The 19,655-nt window shown below is 52.3% G+C and overlaps 2 protein-coding genes across 2 annotated transcripts; one reads left to right on the forward strand and one right to left on the reverse strand.

The window, feature by feature from the left end:
• Window positions 1-3,562: 3,562 nt before the first annotated feature.
• LOC119090173 (GPI mannosyltransferase 2-like) lies at window positions 3,563-11,210 on the reverse strand. The gene is made up of 8 exons (XM_037212964.1): window positions 11,015-11,210; window positions 9,903-10,435; window positions 9,218-9,332; window positions 7,980-8,213; window positions 7,429-7,668; window positions 4,309-4,352; window positions 4,013-4,022; window positions 3,563-3,770 (listed from the first exon to the last, which is right to left on the reverse strand). The coding sequence occupies exons 1-8, from the start codon at window positions 11,072-11,074 to the stop codon at window positions 3,630-3,632; spliced, it is 1,377 nt and encodes a 458-aa protein (XP_037068859.1). The 5' UTR covers window positions 11,075-11,210; the 3' UTR covers window positions 3,563-3,629.
• Window positions 11,211-12,056: 846 nt separating this feature from the next.
• LOC119090465 (39S ribosomal protein L10, mitochondrial) lies at window positions 12,057-17,607 on the forward strand. Its single transcript, XM_037213277.1, has 5 exons — window positions 12,057-12,227; window positions 13,775-13,968; window positions 15,681-15,791; window positions 16,129-16,330; window positions 17,342-17,607. Exons 1-5 carry the CDS (start codon window positions 12,197-12,199, stop codon window positions 17,539-17,541), a joined length of 738 nt encoding a protein of 245 aa, XP_037069172.1. The 5' UTR covers window positions 12,057-12,196; the 3' UTR covers window positions 17,542-17,607.
• Window positions 17,608-19,655: the final 2,048 nt, after the last annotated feature.

The raw sequence follows: 19,655 nt of genomic DNA on the forward strand, positions 1-19,655 counted from the left end.
ACGTCCTCAACCCTGTGGAGGAACAAAGGGTGTCGGGTGCGGCTGCGGCTGACGTCCTCAACTCGGTGGCGTCGGAACAAAGGAAAACGGCTGCCGTCTCCAACTCGCTGGAGTCGAAACAAAAGGAAATGGCTGTCGTCCCAACTCGGTGGCATCGGAACAAAAGGAAACGGCTGCCGTCCCCAATTCGCTGGAGTCGGAACAAAAGGAAATGGCTGTCGTCCCAACTCGGTGGCATCGGAACAAAGAGAAATGGCTGCCGTCCCCAACTCGCTGGCGTCGGAACAAGGGAAAATAGCTGCCGTTCCCAACTCGCTGGAGTTGGAACGAAACGAAATAGCTGCCGTTCCAACTCGGTGGCATGGGAACAAAGGAAATGGTTGCCGTCCCCAACTCGCTGGCGTCGGAACAAAGGAAAATGGCTTCTGTCCCCTGCTCGCTGGCAGTGCAAACCAGGGGTGTCACCTAAAATCGGTTCGGGGTGGACCAGCCGAAAAAGTTGACCTATCGACCATGCGACAATCCACTTGTCGCTGTTGTGGAAAACATGCATTAACTTTTATGTGGGTCATGTGCTTTTAGAAGACGCCGCACGTCGTAGTCAATTGTTCTTTATCCCAATCCGGGCGTTATTATTTGAGAAAAAATCCGTACCTTTGCAGGCTGATAGCATGACAAAGAAAAATCGCGTACCCATATTCGGCGCAAAACTAGAATGATGCTAATAGTGATGTGTTTGGGTGCCTTCTACTTAGTATATCAATAGTAAGAGAATTGTTTTGTGTTTATTCAGCTCAGTATTCCCTCTGCTCACATGTATTCATGTATTGAGGGGGCTCAGAAGCATTGGAGCTCGTCCTCCCCCCCACCCCAAAGTACATAAAGTGGCCCTCCTGTTACAAACGTATGGGTATCTGGGGCGCTTTGGTGCATTGGGTGGACGGCTTCACAATGACCACAATAGGTGGGAATAGTTTTCAACCGCGAGCCCACCTAAGGCAAGGGGGCTTAAAGTGGGGTGTAATCGAGAGCTAGAGCCCAGGAAAAATCCGCGGGTGGCTTGATGGCCGAGGAATTCAGCAACATCCAGCATGCAACCAGGTCCTGGCTCAATGTCCTGACAGGAGCTCAGTTGTAACGCAAGGTTCTATAAATCGTCAGGCTTCAGGGCGAATGGAATTGCTTGCCACTAAAGTCGACGCGAAGCTCGGCTCGACGTCGTGGTGTGGATAGCGGTGGACAGCTGGATAATACAACAAAAAAAAACACAAAAAGCTTAAGCTCCGCGAGTTATCAAATTTGAATTCTACCTCAGGCTTCAGATTTACCCAGTTGTTGATAGGTGTTCATCACAGACGTGTCCTTTTGCATTATTGGCATACACTGAGACGCAACGTCAAAGCCTTGAGGGGATTAAGGCCCGCCAAAGCATCGGCCCTCCGTGACTATGGATTTGGATCAGGTTTGCGCACGATGACTGCACAATCAAGCGGGGATAATCCGACGGCATTGCGGTCTATCGTTTCGTTCGCGGTCCCAGAAAGTTGGGTCACCTCCATCCATAACTGTTGTGCGATGGAGGGTTAGTTATGTGTTTGGCGCAATTAAAAAAACTAATTCGCTGAATAGAGAACGCATGACAATATTTCCTATCACGAACCTACCTGCACGATACCTGCCACGAACCTGCCTGCTTGTCGCATCGATATTCGTGGCAGTTGCCCAATTGTTGATAGGTGTTGGTAGGTTGTTGTTACAACTCAGCCCCACCGCATGTGGAATACATGTTGCCAGGCGTTAAAGTCTCAACAACCGAAATACAACAGTGAGCTGTAACTATCATTTTAACTCCCAATCGCTGGTCGGATGTACCGCACACGTCAAAAACCCAAGCCAGCACGGGGGCCAGTGCGCACCGCCGTCCGTCCGGGCCTACTCCAGTTCATAGGCCAAACCATTGATTGGCGTGGTTGTGGGTATTTGCACAGCGGTGTTCCCAGTTACTAAATAACCCTGCCACTGGCCAAGCCCAGGCCGGTAGCCAAAACACACGCCACCAGCAGGAAATTTCCGCGCGGAAATGTGAGCGGGCTGGCTAGGCTGTGCTAGGTCGGCACGCTTGCTGCCGTGCGGCCGCTGCACCGCGCCGGGCCGTAACGCGCGGCCCGGGCGCGGCAGCGGCGGCGGCGGCGGCGGCGGAGCGCGCCGGGGCCGCGCCGGCGGGCGGCGGCGCTCACGCCGGCGGTGCGCCGGACCGGCCGCGCCCGGTCGGCCCAGCCGCGCGGCGGCGGCCGGGCCCGCGGCGGGAGGTGACCACCTGTGGCTGCCTGTTATCGGGCCCGATTGTCACCCGGCCCGGCCACAGGTGGCGGCCGACGCACCCGCTCTCAGCGCGGCGGCGCGGCGGTTACCGCAGCGGCACGGCACGGCGCAACATGGCGCGGCACACGCACGGGCTCAGCTGCCAGACGCTTTTAAGAATCCACAATGGCCCTAGCGTGAATATGTGCCATGACGCATTTCGCAGATAAGGCAAGCTCGCGACAATCTCAAGGGGAGTCAGTGGCTAGGCTCCTGTTCCGAACATCACTTACGACACGTGGTATCCATGTTTCGTGACAAAGTCTAAACATCGATTCATTACAACCATGCAGCGTCTCGCACAAAAGTTGACAAAGGGTAGACAACCATAAATTCAACATAGGTCATACCATCATAAAATCGATGCAACATGACTACTTTAGAGCTCTTCAGATGAATAGGACGCACTGCTAAATAATGCGAACGATCACAGGCGGTCACAGGCGGTATTGTATTGCATTGTATTGCAAAGCAACTCACAGCAATGACAACTTAACAAAGAGCTAACATACGCGCACAACCAAAACGCGACGAGGGAAGAGTTATATGTTGGCGAGCTGCGGCAACCAGATGTGGGTGTGGGGCGCCGACCGAACGATACATTGGATGGATAACTATCCACATACTAGGACAGCGAAGCCCTCTGATTACTACCACGATGATTACACCAGATCCTAGGTCGATGCCTAAAACCAATGTTCTTCCATACGTACATGTCTTGCCCATATGGCATTGACGTGCATTGCAAACCAACCTCCTAGCACCCCGCAGTTTGTAGACTCTCTTAGCGCAAGCGCCGACATTCGCGACGGGCAATTACACCAATTCAGATATCACAGTCCAAAGTGCACCGGCAATCTGCCGGCTGACAAGCCGGTGCTGAGCCATGGAAGGCATGCCCGTCGATAGCCGCGTACCATGTCAGAGGCTACGTGGTGCGGCCAGGCCACGTGGTGGGCGGGCGAAGGGTTCATCGACACCACCTGTTCGCGAACGCATCGGCGAATGAGGGAGGGGACTCCCTAAACGTGTTCGCGTAAGGCAGAGCAGACCGGAGCCACGTCCGCCATAGCAGACCGGGTCCACGTCCGCAATAGGGGACCGGAGCCACGTCCGTCACAGCAGACCGGAGCCACGTCCTCCACAGCAGACCGGGTCCACGTCCGCCACAGCAGACCGGAGCCACGTCCGCCACAACAGACCGGACCGGTATGCTCGGCGCGCCGGGCCGTGACCGCTGGTAGAGCGGACCACGTGGTCCGGTCGGCTCACGTCCACGGCAGGTTGTTGGAGAACAGGCAAGTGCCGATGACGGCGTATGCCAGGAAGTAGAACTGCACACCAGTGCCGGCTCGACTCGGCGGGTCGGCCAGCCAGCGGAGCGCCGAGCCTGAGCCGCCAGCAGATACCTACGGAGCAGAGACACGCTCAGACGGCAGACGGCAGACGGCAGACGGCACACGGCCAAGGGAGTAGAGGCAAGCTCAGACGGCAGACTGCATGGGAAACAGGGACGCGCTCAGAGAGCCACGACCGGGAGAAGCCGGACAGCGGGACATAACAGACTCGACCTGGCTCAACTGCAGGCACGCTGGGCCGGGGAACCTCGCAGGTACAATGAACGTCCTCAAATTACACAGAAGATCAGTACGTGAAGTCTGCTATCCAGAAGACGTTGGGTACACGCGAGGAATGCTGCCATACACGTTTTTCACTGGTCGGCTGGCCGATGACCGTTTTGAGCACACTGTGACTTTCAACGACCCAAGTCACCGACTCAGACCGTCCGTGCGCCGGCCGGCCCAGCTCAGCAGCACGGGCTGGCCCCGGCCGGAGCGGAGCCGGGCCCAGTCGGCGGCAGTGGGGGCGCTCACCCCGACGTGGCGTGAGCTGGCGCGGCCGGCCGCCGCCGCCGGCGCCGGGCCGTGCAGCAGGCGGGCGGCGAACCAGTACAGCGCCGGAGAGCTGGAGGCCAGCACGCGCGTCGTGACCTGACGGCGGGAGGCGACCGTCAAACGCGGCCACGCGGCGAGGTAGCGGCCACGCCGGGCTGGAGGCCGGGGTTTCAGCGCTACCCACGCAGCTCGCGGGGTCGTCCACTCATTCTAAGAGCTCATTCAACAAAAACAGCAGCAACAACAACAAAACATCGGGCGCTAATGGGTCCGCGTTGGAGGGAGGTTCCCGCTCTCGGACGTCTTAGTTTTCTATCCTTTTTCTAGAACAAGGCATTTATAGAAACTCCTTTCAGGAGGCAACTCTGAATGCGGGAAAGACCGTAAGAAGGAGAGATTGCCACTTTCGCCCTTTCTCTTCGGCCCAGGACGCCGCAACGTTGTGGGTCAACACATTGCTGCAAGGCGGGCGCTAGTCGTGTATACGTCCTGATTTCATCAGTTATATTATGTGGCACCGCACTGCTAGGTCTGTGAACTAATCAAATAATCTGTGTGTATGGGTACAGGCTTCTGACAAAAACTCCACGTAGTTTCCGGGTTCTTGCAGGTTTTCTTGCCACCACTCCACACATCGGCTTCGTTTTAGTTCTTGCTGGATCCCTCGGTACAATGCCGGGGTGCATCCCGGTTCTTGCCGGATCTTTTGGGGCGTATTTGAGGACTGCAGGATCTTGTATCTTGCTGACCACATTTTAATGTCAGGCTGGGTCTTGATCCCTTCTGGATCCTCGAGCTTATTAAGGCTGAACCTTTGGTCATTTATCTCCGGGCTTAGTGTCAGAATTAATCCTAGTTCTTGCTGATAATCACTGCAAAATTCGGCACTGAATTCTGGTTCTTGCTGGGTCTATCGCGTGATTCCAGATTTGTTCCTAGGCTTCTCCCATTATCGGAAACGATAACAGCCAGCAGGTTTCCGAGATCAAATCTCGGGAACCAGGTACGTGTCTACTCTAGGACTCGCAGCCACGCACTGCTGTTCGACTTCGTGAAACACGATCTCCGACGGGCAGCATCTCCAACTACATTACACTGCTGCGGACTCCACCACCCACGGACACTCCAGTACCGAGCCGTCAGAGTGGGATGCAAGAGCCGAGTCCGTTGCTCAACGTTCGAGGACAGGTTGCTTTATGTCGTTTTTGAATGATATTTCCAACAATCTCTTAGGCAAGTGTTAGCAGTTCCTTCGTTTCCAAACGATTACTGCAAGACCATGATGACTTTATCACACCGATAATACCGATGCGTATGCCAGACAGATCCATTGTTGCCTCTTTGTGCAACACTCATGGTTCGGATAACTCAGATAGTGGAGTCGAAGTTCACGCAATAAGCTACACTTGGCGAGGATACGTTGGACGGCAAAGGTCGCAAAGCAGACTCATGTCCGACGGTATAGTGCGAGGATCTGTCTAAAAGCAGAAAGCCAGTTGAATGCTGACTGCCATTTTATCGTGATTGTAGTGAGCTGGTTTACATACATTTATTAACCAAAACGCAAAGAAAATAGGCCACTTTCATCTCGCGGAGATATTTTAGCTTCTGCAGTTGCCGATGAGTTTACAGGGGACGTTGTGACACTCACAAAAGCCGAGCGCGGGAAAAAGGAAACTGCAGAATTAAAATAAATCCAGTTCGGTCTGCAATCGTACGCTCGCTAAAAACTTCGACACTGATTCAGCGTCGAAGCTTCGAAGTCAGAACAGAAAGCGCCCTTTTAGCAACAGGAAACCTTATTCAGCAACTAACGAAACAGCGCGTCCACCATGGTTTTTCTCTACGAAGCCGGTGGGCTCAAAATCGCGCGTCTACGGCGCGTCATTTGACAACCATACCGCACTTGCTGCCCCATGCAGCGTTCGCAAATGCCGCTCGGCGCATCCGCGCGGGGCCAGCGGCCGGCCGCGCGGGCTCGCTATGGCGGCCGCTCGGAGCCCCCCCCCCCCCTCCCCCCCCCCCCGCCGTCAGCGGCCGCCCCTCCGCCTGGCCTGACGCCGCGCCGGGTCACCAGTGACGGGCGGCTGACATTTGCCGCGGCGCAGCCCACAGCGACCCACAGAGCCGTGACGAACCGCACTTCGGAGGAAACGATTGCTGCCGATTCCCCGCAAACCGATGCGACACCCCTGGCAACGAGCCGCGCCAGTACAGAGTGGCGTTGGCCACGATCCACGGGCGGTGCACGGCTCCTGAGTGCCGACAGTGGATGTGGATGGATCACACGGGAAGAACGACAAGGATTCGCTGTCATCCGCGCGTGAATTTAAGCCCTTACCGCAACGGGCGACACGATCGCTGAAAACTTAAGTCAGGCAAACACATGCCAGGGTGGTTGTTGCTGGGCACCAGAGGAAGGCGGCTGGTATGCGCGGTGCCCACACGGTTCACGCCATACTGGATTGTGCCAGATCACACCGGTTATCGGCGCGTAAAACCCATAAAGGCGGAGGTCTGGTAAAGCGCTCCCAAAATTCATCCCGTAGGATGTACATGATGTAAATATAAACTCATGCTACCAGAATCTTGGCCCTCCGGCGGTCCCTGCACGCAATCCGTTGGCGCTAATCCGTTGCCCTTTGACCCCGAAAAAGACATCTGACCTACTCAGCCCATTTGTCACGCCTGAGGCGCATAGATGCTGGTTTGATGGCCGCCCAGTTCCATGCTGGTTCGCCAATTCTGAGCAAGGAAGGGATCACAGGCCGTGGGCCCAAAGCCAAGGTGTTACAGAATGAAAAATATCGGCATCCCTGCCACCCAAGCAGCCGAATATTGGAACACTGGTCTGGTATGGCAATTAATGCGCGTGCTACCATCTTACCCTGCCACGGAGCAAGGTCGCTGAAGCAGAACAGTTGAGCTGTTTGAAATGTGGCACATAAGGTATCATGCAAACTCTAAATAAGAATGGATATGCATGACATCTCCAAATTCCCACATGGGCCGATCAGTGAGGCTTTTAGGATCGCATGATTGTTAACTATAAAATGTGGTGTTAACTATAAAACAATCATGAATGAAAATGCCGGTATTCTATTCGCGCGGCACAGTCTTCCGTAAGTTCCAAGCAGACGGAAAACAACTGTGGACAAACCGAACCACTGACCTGCACGTGAGCGCACGTGACCATGAAGCCGGCGAGTGCCACCGCGTGCAGCACGTACGGAAGCAGCAGCGGGTTGACGACAGCGCCACCTTTGGCACGACCGAGTACTGACAGTGTCCACCGCCTTAGGTAGGTGACAGCACCGTGCATTATCAGCACCACAGTTGGCGCGGCCAGCAGGAAGTTGGGCAGCTGGCGCAGAGTGTAGTACCGAAGGAATCCAACGTCCCAATAGTGATCCTGAAAAACAGATAGCAATGCATTCGCTGTAAATTGAAAAAGAACTGCTTGGAAATACTGCTTGGAGGTCAACATGTCGGTCAGCACCACCGGTCAAAAATCTAAATATTTTCGTGCAGGATGCTACGCACTAAATACCAGTCTGCAAGGTTACATATCAAGAGCGCAGGTCAAATGTGCCCGTCCCTGCAGGGCGACCGTCGGGAGCCTGCCGTCCGCCACCCACCTGGACATAGCCGTATGACATGGGCAGCGTGCGGCTGCACCACGGCGAGCTCATGTCGCCGGGCGCCACCAGGCGGCGCACCCACCTGGACGTAGCCGTACGACATGGGCAGCGTGCGGTTGCACCACGGCGAGCTCATATCGCCGGGCGCCACCAGGCGGCGCTCGCGGACGAAGCGCTGTACGTGCGGTGCCACCGGCGGCGCGCCCGGCGTGCAGAAGAGCACAAACGCGTACAGCTGGTACACGGCGAAGGCGGCCAGCGTCAGCAGCGAGAGGGCGGCCGCCTGGCCGAGCCGCCACAGAGCGTACAGCAGCGTCTGAGGCGGAGCCGTCCGGTCAGAGGCCAATCACGGGACGGGCAGCGACGCTTCGCGCAGCAAATGCCGCACGGGCGCTCCACAGCTCATAGTGCTGACTGTGCATCGAGCAGCACGGCGACGTGGAGCGTTCGAAGGGAGCCCTTATATAGCCACCCTCGACAGTGAACACAAGAATGCAGCATGGCGGCGAGCCCGCAGGCCACGACCGGCGGACCCACGGCCACATCCTCAAAATCCAAAGTTAGCATGCCACTCGGCCACGGGCAAAGTAGGTCATCTGGGGAAATCTAGGCCAGACAGGTGTGTCTATTGAGACTTAGCAACGGCGCAAACAGGACCCTAGCGGTGCCTGGGAGATCTCGCAGGTCATGTCATGTACATCAATTACTCTTTATGATGACCCCAGACAAAAATACTGAGTACCGGCAATATAACCGTGTTTAGCACTATTGCATTATCTAACCAGTACCTCCTGGTACACCGAAGGTCGTGAACTCAGCACCGGAGCTTTGAACTCATAAACTCATAGCGATATGAGTGAGAGGAATATAGTGTGGAAGGTAACAATGAAAAGTAACAGCCCGGGCCTCTCGCGTCACGCACGGAGGGATACAAGGCCCGGTTTGGGTAGCCCCTCCGAGGTTAAAGGGTTCTGTTTCAAGGGACACGACGTACGTGGTCACACACCCTTTATGGGGCGCCAGCGGCTGCACTGGCTAAACCAGCGCACTGGCGTCAAGGCGCAATCGGCGTTCCAACCCAGCCGCCGCCCCCCCCCCCCCCCCTCCCATGGGATTCTCATCCGCCGTGTTGTGAGAATAGCACTCGAACACTTAACAGTGTTTTACTGTGTATCACACAATGCCAGCAGTTTGGCAACACTTCGTCAAATTGATAAACACTCTAGTCATCCGTCAACAAAACAATCCTGTGTAGGAGGGCCGAAAAATTACAGACATTCCTCGCAACCACCCAGGCGTGAGCATCACCGGTATCCTTACCACTGGGAGAGGGACCTTGGCGACATTTTCTTTGGTGGTGCTTGGGAACATCATCGTAGTCTGCTTACTCAATAGACTGTAGACCAAAAATCCCACCAGCAGCGTTCCATTGGATCTGCAATGTAAGGCAATGCAAGGCATTGAGTTCACAGCTCCAGATTTCGAGGTTGTCCACGTGACTCGCTCATCAGACACGTTTATCACAGCGAGGGGAAAAGCACAACAGATCACCCAAATCCATAAGCCATACATTAACTAATTAAGCATGCAAATATCGTTGTTCAATGTATGGCCAACGCACACACCAGCCGCTACCTAGCGAGATCTCCAAAAACTATCCATTTACTACAGGACATAAGCACCCAATGACAGCGGATGCAGTTTTACAGGGCGGCCGGCACCAGCAGGTCACTGGCTGGTGCAGTGCACACATTAACGTCGTCGGCACTGCCAGATTATAGAGTACATGCCATGGAGGCTTGTAACAGGTGGCTGTGGCATTAACACGGTACCGGCAGTCCGTACCTGATGCATTCGGCCCGTACCTAGTACCGGCGACGGCCACGTGCGAACTGCACCCGCGATTCACCTCTCGGTACCAGCTTCCCCATTATAAAGTCAGACTGCATCCAGCATGATAGATTGGCCGCGTCCTCGAGCACATGGCTGGGGATCTGGCCGGTACCTGGTAACGGCGGCGAATCCGAAGGCGGCGGCGGCGCCCCACAGCCGGTCCGTCTCGCACAGGAGCATGCCGGTGAAGCTGAGGCACGCGAACAGGGCCTCCGAGTACGGCGCCGCCAGGAACACGGACGCCGGCGACCAGCAGAACAGCAGCGCCGCCGTCCGCGCCTGCGCCCGGTCGCGCAGCACGCGCGCCGACAGCGCCAGCAGCGCCTGCGCGGCAAGCGCGGCCAGCAGCGTGTTGAGCAGCACGGCGGCGGCCAGCAGCGCAGCCGGCGGCGAGAGCAGGCCGCTGGCGACCAGAGGCGCAGCACCGCCGCTGGCCAGCAGCGGGAGACCCGGCAAGAAGGCCAGCGTGTTCTCGTGGGTGTAGCCATGCTGAGCCACGTGCAGGAAGTACTGAGCATCCCAGCGGTGCAGACCACCAAATAGAGTGGTGATGGTTCCATCCAGGGGCTTCCGCTCCCCTACAGGTGCCACCGGCGCCACAAAGGCGTCTGACTCATGGTCCGGCAGCAGGTGGTTGCACGCACACTGAGGGCACAGGAAATAGAAAAAAGTGCAGGAAATATTCTGTGATAGTGCATCACACATACAATGAAGGTGAAATCAGCTCTACATCACTCACCAACAAGCAGTTTGTGACAAACAGCCAAAAGCATCTAATGGTTTGCATGCCTACTTATTGTGGAATGAGTATAAAAACCTGCTTGACATCACTACTGAACTACTCATGACGGATGGGTATGTGGGTGGGTGAGGTCATTCATTGGTGGGTTTGTGATAATGGTGGAAGCAAGTGGTCACTCCACCCCTTTTGTCAAAGTTGTATTCATGTCATTCATCCCAAGCTCCTGGACAAAAAACATTACCTTTAGCTGACAACATTACCATAGAGCTGACCTCCCCCATTGACACTCATGTAGTCTTTGCTACTGAGTGCATCATAGCAGTCACAAACCTCAAATCACTCCAGTACTCTAACTGCTGTCTTGGAAAAATCATCACACATTTGGAACTTTGGGTTCTGTCATGTCGCAAACAAAGCACTGAAATACTCACATGCATCTAGGAAAGCAATTCAACAGGCCACAATCATGCCTGATAACCCACCTGAAGCACAACAAAACCAGCACGGATCTGGAGACTTTGCTTCAAGAAAGCCAAATCCATCTTCAGACAATTTTAGAGGCATGCAACATGCCCAGCAGGTGCGTCCGTGCCAATCAGAACCTGAAATAACAATAAAACTTTGGTCTTCGGCGCAACATGTATTTTTCGCTGTCGGGAGTCGGCTCTGTTCCGTTCTATGGCCTCAGTCAGCCGCCCTCGCATTGCTAAAAGCAACGACGGTATCAGCGCGTATCCGGCTAGCCTTGAGCCGGCTTACGTTATGACATAGTGTCTCTCCTGCGGCACATTGAGTTTAAACAAACCTGAAAATTTGCTGCTTTTTAGCCTAATCTGCTGACAACGACAAATACTGATAATCCCATTATCTGAGTATATCGCACAGAATGTGAATAAGCATATTACGTTAATATCTTAACAGTGATTTCCATGACTGGTTTAATCAAAAGCCAAAAAATGGAGAAAAGCTTGCCAAACTACACTTTCAACCTGTTGCTAACAGATTAGTCCATTCACCTTAATTTTTCCTTTTACTCAGCAGATAAGATTCACCACCTCTTCAGTGGGTTTAACGGATGCAAAGCGTTTCATGACCACTGGGCACTTGGATCTGAAGATCATGGCGAGACGCAAGGTCATCGTGCCAATCCCTAAACTGGGTGTGATGATCTGAATAAAGACACAGCAACAAAATTTCCCAAATTTTGGAATTTTTATGTTGCATCCATAGGGCTTTAGGGAAGGAAACCCTTCAAAATAGTGCATTGTCCCTTAGCCTGCAATCGGAGGTAAAGCTAGGCTAGGCCCGCGGTTGCTGTTGTATGCACGTGAAAATACTTAAGGAATTAATATTTTAAACACCCCAACACACGCTTGTTTTACATGAAACGATGGCGATATTTCTAAAGTCAGCCAGCTGAACAAAATTTATTAGTAATAGGCAGCGCTATAAGATTTTTAGTGAGACAAAAAATGCGCAGTCGTGACATTAAAGTTGTACTAGGGTCATGGCCGGCGGCTCTGGACATGCGAGAGGCGTAAATGGTTTGGATTTCGATGGGTGGATCGTTTAAGTGAATGGGACGATTGCATGGTCTTTGATAGGTCATAAAGATGTACCTGTAGACACTTGTTGTGTCGTGTTCTTCCGTGTTTTTCCAGAAGATGTCTGTCCCTTCTGTCACTACGCTGCGAGGTAAGACTCGTTAGACAAAATATACTGACCTCATGTTGGGAGACGATGACCAGATGCACATATTTTGTGCTGACTGGTGATGTCCACACAAAGGTCAAGGAGAACTATTGCAATTCAACCAGGAACTTGCTTATAATTTTCTGAAACAATGTTGTCATCTTGTATTTATGTGCTTATTATTAGAATGTACACAAATGTGTCCTTAATGCATGACTGTGTCTGAAGGTGTAATACGTGTACCAGCGTATACCAGATAGCATTATTTAAATGGTAAGCAGTCTCTTGTGGGCTTTTTACACCTATTATGCACTAATCAGCCAGTTTCCAAAACATGACAAGTCAGGTATAGCTCATGCTGCCAGTATCCAAAATTAGGAGAGTCTTTGTGTTCTTTGGCTACCAGAAGGTGTTCTAAGTGGTTCATGTTTTGCCACAAGCAGCTTATCAAGGTTCTCGCCAGGGTCTGCATATGGCCAATCAGTTATGTAAAGCTTTCACAAACTATGATCTACATTTTGATGGTGACCAGAAGGTAAGCAGGTGAAAATGTCTGTGTGATGGTACCATTACAACAAGGGTTGGTAAAAGGAAATAGCTGGCAGCCTGGTTTTCAGATACTATAAACATGTAAAAGTCTATGCAACATATGGTTTATAGGCTGTAATAGGCTCCCTGCCACTCCATAAGCTGTAATGGAAGCTGAAGTACAAGTGAATTGCTAGTACAAAATGTGGTGCATACACATCTTAATGCAGCCCTGCTGCTCTCTTAGTGCTGGTGTTATGATGCTGAATCAAAACACCATTGAGCAGTTTTGGTTAGTTTGTCCCTGAACTGAGTTGATTTGACAGGATTGAGTACAATGAATAACCTTATCAATAGGCTACACATTTCCATAAATGTGGATTCCATGGAGTTGATGGATTCAGGACACAGAAACATGCAAAGATGTACTAGAAATAAACCAGTTTTTCAATGGATCATAACCTAGCAGGCATGGGTAAGTCCTAAAGCCCCTCCTTAGTCTGAATATTGCTGTTTTGAAACAGAGTCTGAATTCTATCATTGTCCAAATGTGAGGCCATCCTACATGGGGCCACATCTGATCTCATATATTTCCATTGATCACATGTCTCAGTCTGATTTGACATTTTTAAGCCATCCGTGTCTCAGATAGCTGTGGGTTTTGGCCAAATCTGAGGTCATCCTACATGGAGCCAAATCTGAGCTAACATGTTCCCATTGATCAAACATCTAAGTCTGATTTTAGCCTTACGTGTTCCTGAGTGAAGTATGTATTAGACCCATAAAGGCTTGAGTTTCATTTCATCAATTGTCTGTGTAATCATGCTTGGCAGACATGGTTCCATATCAAATATTCAGGATAGGGATTGTGAAGGACCACCAAGGTAATGTGCAAATGCATATCCAGCCCACCATTCTCAAACTACTATTTTGTCATACCCAGCATCCTGACAAGTTTGCACCAAAATACTTATAACTTATGATATATTATATGCTGACCTTAAGAAATCACTGCTTTGCAGGGCTGGTAACCCGTGGTCCGCTGCTGACCTGCGTGCGGCACAAGGCGCGCATCAACATCCAGAGGCCCAAGCTGCCGCACTGGGAGAAGGCGCGCTTCCAGAGGCTGACGGTGCCGCAGCTGCCCCAGACGGCAGACCTGCTCAGCGAGGACGCCGGCTGCTACCATGCCGTCGAGCGGCGCCCCGAGAGAGAGGTCAGTCGCGTCCACCGCGCCCCGCTGCGTTCCTGGGCCATGATGGCCTGATCTTACCGGAAATTTAGACTACTCACATACCACACATTTAGGAACTGTTACCAGAGCGCAGACAAAATACGTGGTGCATACCGTGAAAAGAACACGTGACGGAGCACCGATTCTTCTCATCATCACCGAACAGACACTTTGAGTACGAGGTTGTACCTCGATGGTCGTACTTTCGTGAAGCTGAAGCTCACAGGTCAGGTGTAAACACCTTCCCAGCTGAGCTGGCGTACATTTGATCATGATTCACAACGTCTGAATTCCGGAGGGGCTGCGTAAAAGGCACCAGTCGCTGCGGTAAAATAACATTAATGTGATGCACAATGAGACAATTGAGATAAGAATAACATAATTTCGGCTGGGTTCTCCGCTTCTATTCAGTGTATTATGGTACGAGTTAGTGTTACGCTGCATAATTGGCATGGAGGATGATGTAAGTAGCAGAGTTTTAGTATAACCTGATGCAGTGTGCATACCCATGAAAATGATTGCATCTGACATAAATCGGCGTTGTGCGAGCTTTTTCGTCGTTTCGCCGCCTTGAAGCGACTTCCACCAGGAATGGCCGGTTCGAGTCATGATGTCACATTTGCAGCGCACATGAACGGGCTTCTATTAGGGAGCCTTGATACACAGCGCTTGGGTGTGAAAGCTTAGAAACAATATGAAGCGTAGGTGAATTAAGCTGCCAATGGTCATCTTCTTAGCACAAATATACGGACAAGTCAACCTGAAGACATCGGACTGGTCCGTATTCGCACACACGTTCGTGAAAGAGCGGTAAAAGCCGTCAGAGCGCCTGCGCGTTGTACCATGTTTTGACGAAACTCGACCTTCTATACAAAGCTCGTGAACATACAAATCTGCCGTCCAAAGGCAAAAAGGCCTAAGAGCCAATAGTTAACATAACACACAACACGAGCACTTAAACATAACACTAACAACACATACACTTACATAGCATAAAAACTTACGCATAACGCAAATAACACTTACTCCTTTTTGCTTTAGACGACAGAAATGTGGAACAAAGGGGCGCTCCACGGGCGTCTTTCTCCTTGCATTAACCACATCTGTGTATGCAGCTGATTTCGTAAAGCTAACATTTTTTAGTTTGACCGTATCAACTTCGTGACCGCCCATAGCGATATCGCCGGTCCTCTGTGATCCAGTTACATCGAAGCTAAAACACATTGACGCTTTAGTGCAAAAGCGCTTGTATTGTACTATTTTAAGATTTAATTCAAACCTTTTGAATGAATGGATTTCTGGGATCAGAGCTCACGTTAAGCAGTGCTGTTGTGTGAGCCCTGATCTTCAATCCGGTCGCGCCATTCCAGGTCAACGGCAGACTGACGGCGAAGGTTTAACACGCCTCAATGTTCGGCGCGGTCCGTCCTGTCCTCTGACGTCACCTCGTCTCTCGTGCGACAGCTGCCCCCGGCCGCAAGCCATATCTATCAGGGGCAACTACCGAGTGCATAAAGCGACTTGAACCCACCCCGCCGCATTGGGATCGATTGAAAGCCGGGTGTTTTAACCAACTGAGCCATCAGGACAGACAAATTGGCATTGGCTGTTTTGCTATAAGTGGGAAAAATCGTATGGCAGATTTACGCAATAAATGTCCTCTTCGTCGCCTAAGCTCGTCATCTGTTCCACAGGAGAATCCTCTAGAGGTTATCCTTGGGAAGATGGTTCGGGAAACATGTGAAAAGTCCGAACTTATCGTCTTCTTCCACAGGAATAGCATTTCTATGAGCGAGGTTCATAAGGTGAGGGATCGGTTTCTGCTTTTTGCATCGCGTCTATGATTGGTTGTTCTTTACACGGCTACTCGGGCAGCCTGATCGTTTTGTGCGGGAGGGGGCACCTTTCGCGATATGCAGCAGCTCATTAAAGGCACCAATCCATGATATGATAAACCATGTCACACCATGACAATCATGGTAGATTATAACTCAACAATGAAAGAAGTATAGGTTTACCGTGTTGCCATGTTGCTCAATGGTATGGGCGCGGTGGTGCGGCCTGACGCCCCCCCGCCCCCTCGTTCCTTGAACATGGTGACTGCCTCACCCGAGGGGACTCACACCGGCGGCGCGGCTCCAGATGTGGCAGATGCTGAAGCGAGCCGGCTTCATCTACCACAAGCTCTTCAGCAACACGATCGCTGCTCACGCGTTCGGCAGCACGCCTTTGGCACCGGTGCTGCAACTGTGCCGGTCGCACACGTCGCTGGTGACGTGTCCCGAGCCGCGGGTGGCGCAGCTGCTCCGGCTGCGGAAGAAGCTGCCGCAGCTGGTCATGATCGGTAAGCGATGGAGGCTGCGGCTGCGGCCGCGGCTGCGGCTGCGGCTGCGACTGCGGGCGGGGCTGCGACTGCGGCTGCGGCTGCAACTGCGGCTGCAACTGCGACTGCAACTGGGACTGCAACTGCGACTACGACTGCGACTGCGACTGGGCCAGGCTGGGCTGGGCACCTATATATATATATATATATATATATATATATATATATATATATATATATATATATATATATATATATGTATATATATATATATATATATATATATATATATATATATATATATATATATGTGCCTAATGCAGTCATACGAACTATGTTTATTTGGGCGTCCCATGACGTTGAGTGCAGTCGCTTCCAAAGTTCATAGTTATCATCACCTGTTCACGTTATCTATGTGCATCTCACTGATATATTTATTTGTCTTATTTTACCAGATGTATGTTCTTCGACACTGTATGTATCTTTATTCCAGTCCTCATCAGTTTGAATCAGCCTGGGCAGACTGCACCGTACTGTACCAACCAATTACAAGTTATTAATATTTGTGCCTGACTTTATCGGCCGGCAAGGGACCCCAAACAACTTAGTGGCTGATTGTTGTGCTAGAAGACCGCACCTCTGCGGGTGGGGACGTACGGTACAGAATCAAAATATGGACAACTGCATCCCGAATGAAATTGCGCCGCAACTATTTTCTCTTAATGTCAACTATTTTAACTGTCATGTGCGGTACGGTCATCTCTGCAGGCTCCCCTTTTTTGAATGTGCAGAAACGTCTGGCGACAAAAATGTATGGGACACCTTCGGATGCAGTTGTGTATTGACATTGTCTGATGTTGTAACGAAAGGGACCGTCGACGACTGCCAAGCCGTTCTCATTGCTGGGATGCTCCAGTGGTGTCCTGGAGCTGATGTGCGTCCGTGAGAGACGCCGCTCGGTCCTCGCGGCCGCGGTCAGTGCGCCGCCGGTGCAACGCCGGCCTAGCTAACACCGCTCGCCCCGTCCGACAGGCGGCGTGGTGTCGGGGCGGTTCATGAGCGTGGCCGATCTGGAGCGGTACGGCCAGCTGCCGGGCCGGCCGGCGCTGCTGGCCCAGCTCAGCGGCCTGCTGGCCGGGCCGGCGGCCGCCACCAGCGCCGCCCTCAACCACCACCAGGCGGCGCTGGTGCGCAGTCTGGCCGCTCTCAGCGAGAGCCGGGAGCAGCCCTGACCAGACCAGGCCTGATGGCAGGGTGCTGCGCCTCGGCGGCCCGGTCCAGCACGCCGGCCGCCTGTGGTGGACAGTATGCGTGTATCTTCTCAGTGTAGAATGGAGGTTTTGGCAAGGGTAGGCCTTGGTGTACTGAGCGTTCAGGATATTGAATACACATGGTCCGTATGTTGATGGATGCTGAATTAAAGCTGGTGGTTCCTGGAAAACTATTAACAGGGGCGCACCCAAAGCCTGAATTCACTCATTAGTACCCATTAGTACATTAGTAACGAGACACGAGACTACCGATGCGTTTGATGAAGCTGGACGAGCTGGGGCTGCAGTGACAGGAATCGTGCTCCCCGCATGGCTGGATGTGTAAATGAGCTAAAATGCTGCTGCAATATTTACTAGCGCTGCTATAGTCGTGCCGAAGGTGGAGCTCCTCAATTATGATTAATCGGATGTGAAGCAGCATATTTGAGTTGACACCACGCAAGGAATACTCCCGTGTTCAGGCATGCAAATTGCGGCGGTTATGGAAAGATTAAGTCATAACCAGATAAAACATGGAATAATAACATAAACGTATAAAACCGAGCGCTTCTTCACAGACCAGAGGTATCGGGTTCGATTCCCCGCGGTGCCCGCCCTTTCTGCCAGGCCAAGAGTCAGGTGACGCCATGTAGCCTCAGCAGATGAGTGTCGTAAAGCTCCAATGACGCACTTGGGCACTGATGTATACAATGTCAGTCGCAGCTAAACCTTACAATAGCATGGTATCACATGATATGACTGCCGCGTGGGTGGATGCTGATCACCTTACAATAGCATGGTATCACGTAGACAGATATGATTGCGCGTGGTGGGTGATGTGATCACCTTACAATAGCATGGTATCACATAGACAGATATGACTGCCGCGTGGGTGGATGCTGATCACCTTACAATAGCATGGTATCACGTAGACAGATATGACTGCCGCGTGGGTGGATGCTGATCACCTTACAATAGCATGGTATCACATAGACAGATATGACTGCCGCGTGGGTGGATGCTGATCACCTTACAATAGCATGGTATCACATAGACAGATTGACTGCCGCGTGGGTGGATACTGATCACCTTACGAAGGCGGAGTTCTAGCATGGTGTCACATAGACAGATATGGCTGCCGCGTGGGTGGATATTGATAATGTAGAGCAGGACCGGCCTATGCAGCGTCCGTAAGACGGAACAGGACAGGACGGAACACAGAGGACGGCACAACAGATGGGGCAGAGGACTGGAAAGAGGGCTGGGGACAAGAAGAAGGACAGAGGGTAAGGCGAAGCTGGAAAAGGAAAATGCAAATACTAGGGCGGAGCTCTCCGCCCTTTGCCCCACCCTAGGGCAGGCCGGATGCCATCACAGAGCAGGGCAAGACAGAACAGACCAACGCATAGCACAAAGCTGGACACTAGACAGGGCAGGATCGGCGACAGAGCAATGAAGGGGACATGACAGGACAAAGCACGGGGATGCGCGGGAGGACACAAAGAGACCGAGGACAAGCAGACTGGGGACGGAAACGACAGAGGACAATGCAGGATGGAGGGCTGCCATGGCTGATGATGGGCAGGAAGGATGGACAGATCGCTCAGAGTATATGGCACAGTGTGTAGAGCAGAGCCGATGAAATGGCAGAGGACAAGACAAGACAATATCACTTCCGTCCTGTCATATCCTGCCCTATGCTACCTTGCCCTGTCGCATCGAGACCGGGAAATGATAGGACAGGACGGGTTTTGACTTGGTCTGTCTTCTGCCCTTTCCTTTTCGCCCTCTGTATTTAATCCTTGGATCTCTGCCTTCTCCCCGGGCCTAGCTCCTGTCCTGTCACCTGTAATGCACCATCCTTCGTCCTGCCCCGTCTTTTTCCTGCCACATACTCTCCGTCCTGCCCCGCCTTTTTCCTGCCACATACTCTCCGTCCGGCCCCGTATTTTCCTTCCACATACTCTCCGTCCTGCCCCGCCTTTTTCCTGCCACATACTCTCCGTCCGGCCCGTATTTTCCTTCCACATACTCTCCGTCCTGCCCCGCCTTTTTCCTGCCACATACTCTCCGTCCTGCCCCGTCTTTTCCTGCCA

The sequence above is a fragment of the Pollicipes pollicipes genome, unplaced genomic scaffold (genome assembly GCF_011947565.3).
Source record: "Pollicipes pollicipes isolate AB1234 unplaced genomic scaffold, Ppol_2.1 Scaffold_3087;HRSCAF=3621_pilon_pilon_pilon, whole genome shotgun sequence".
Lineage (NCBI taxonomy): Eukaryota > Metazoa > Arthropoda > Thecostraca > Pollicipedomorpha > Pollicipedidae > Pollicipes > Pollicipes pollicipes.

What these genes read in the sequence shown, in the direction of transcription:
- LOC119090465 (XM_037213277.1), top strand. Translation starts at nt 12,197, where the DNA reads ATGTCTGTCCCTTCTGTCACTACGCTGCGAG. An exon ending in TTCTGTCACTACGCTGCGAG is followed by an intron (nt 12,228 to 13,774) that starts GTAAGACTCGTT and finishes ACTGCTTTGCAG; the next exon opens with GGCTGGTAACCCGTGGTCCG. An exon ending in AGCGGCGCCCCGAGAGAGAG is followed by an intron (nt 13,969 to 15,680) that starts GTCAGTCGCGTC and finishes TCTGTTCCACAG; the next exon opens with GAGAATCCTCTAGAGGTTAT.
- LOC119090173 (XM_037212964.1), bottom strand. Translation starts at nt 11,074, where the DNA reads ATGGATTTGGCTTTCTTGAAGCAAAGTCTCCAGATCCGTGCTGGTTTT. An exon ending in GGATTCGCCGCCGTTACCAG is followed by an intron (nt 9,333 to 9,902) that starts GTACCGGCCAGA and finishes CTTACATTGCAG; the next exon opens with ATCCAATGGAACGCTGCTGG. An exon ending in CCAAGGTCCCTCTCCCAGTG is followed by an intron (nt 8,214 to 9,217) that starts GTAAGGATACCG and finishes GCTCCGCCTCAG; the next exon opens with ACGCTGCTGTACGCTCTGTG.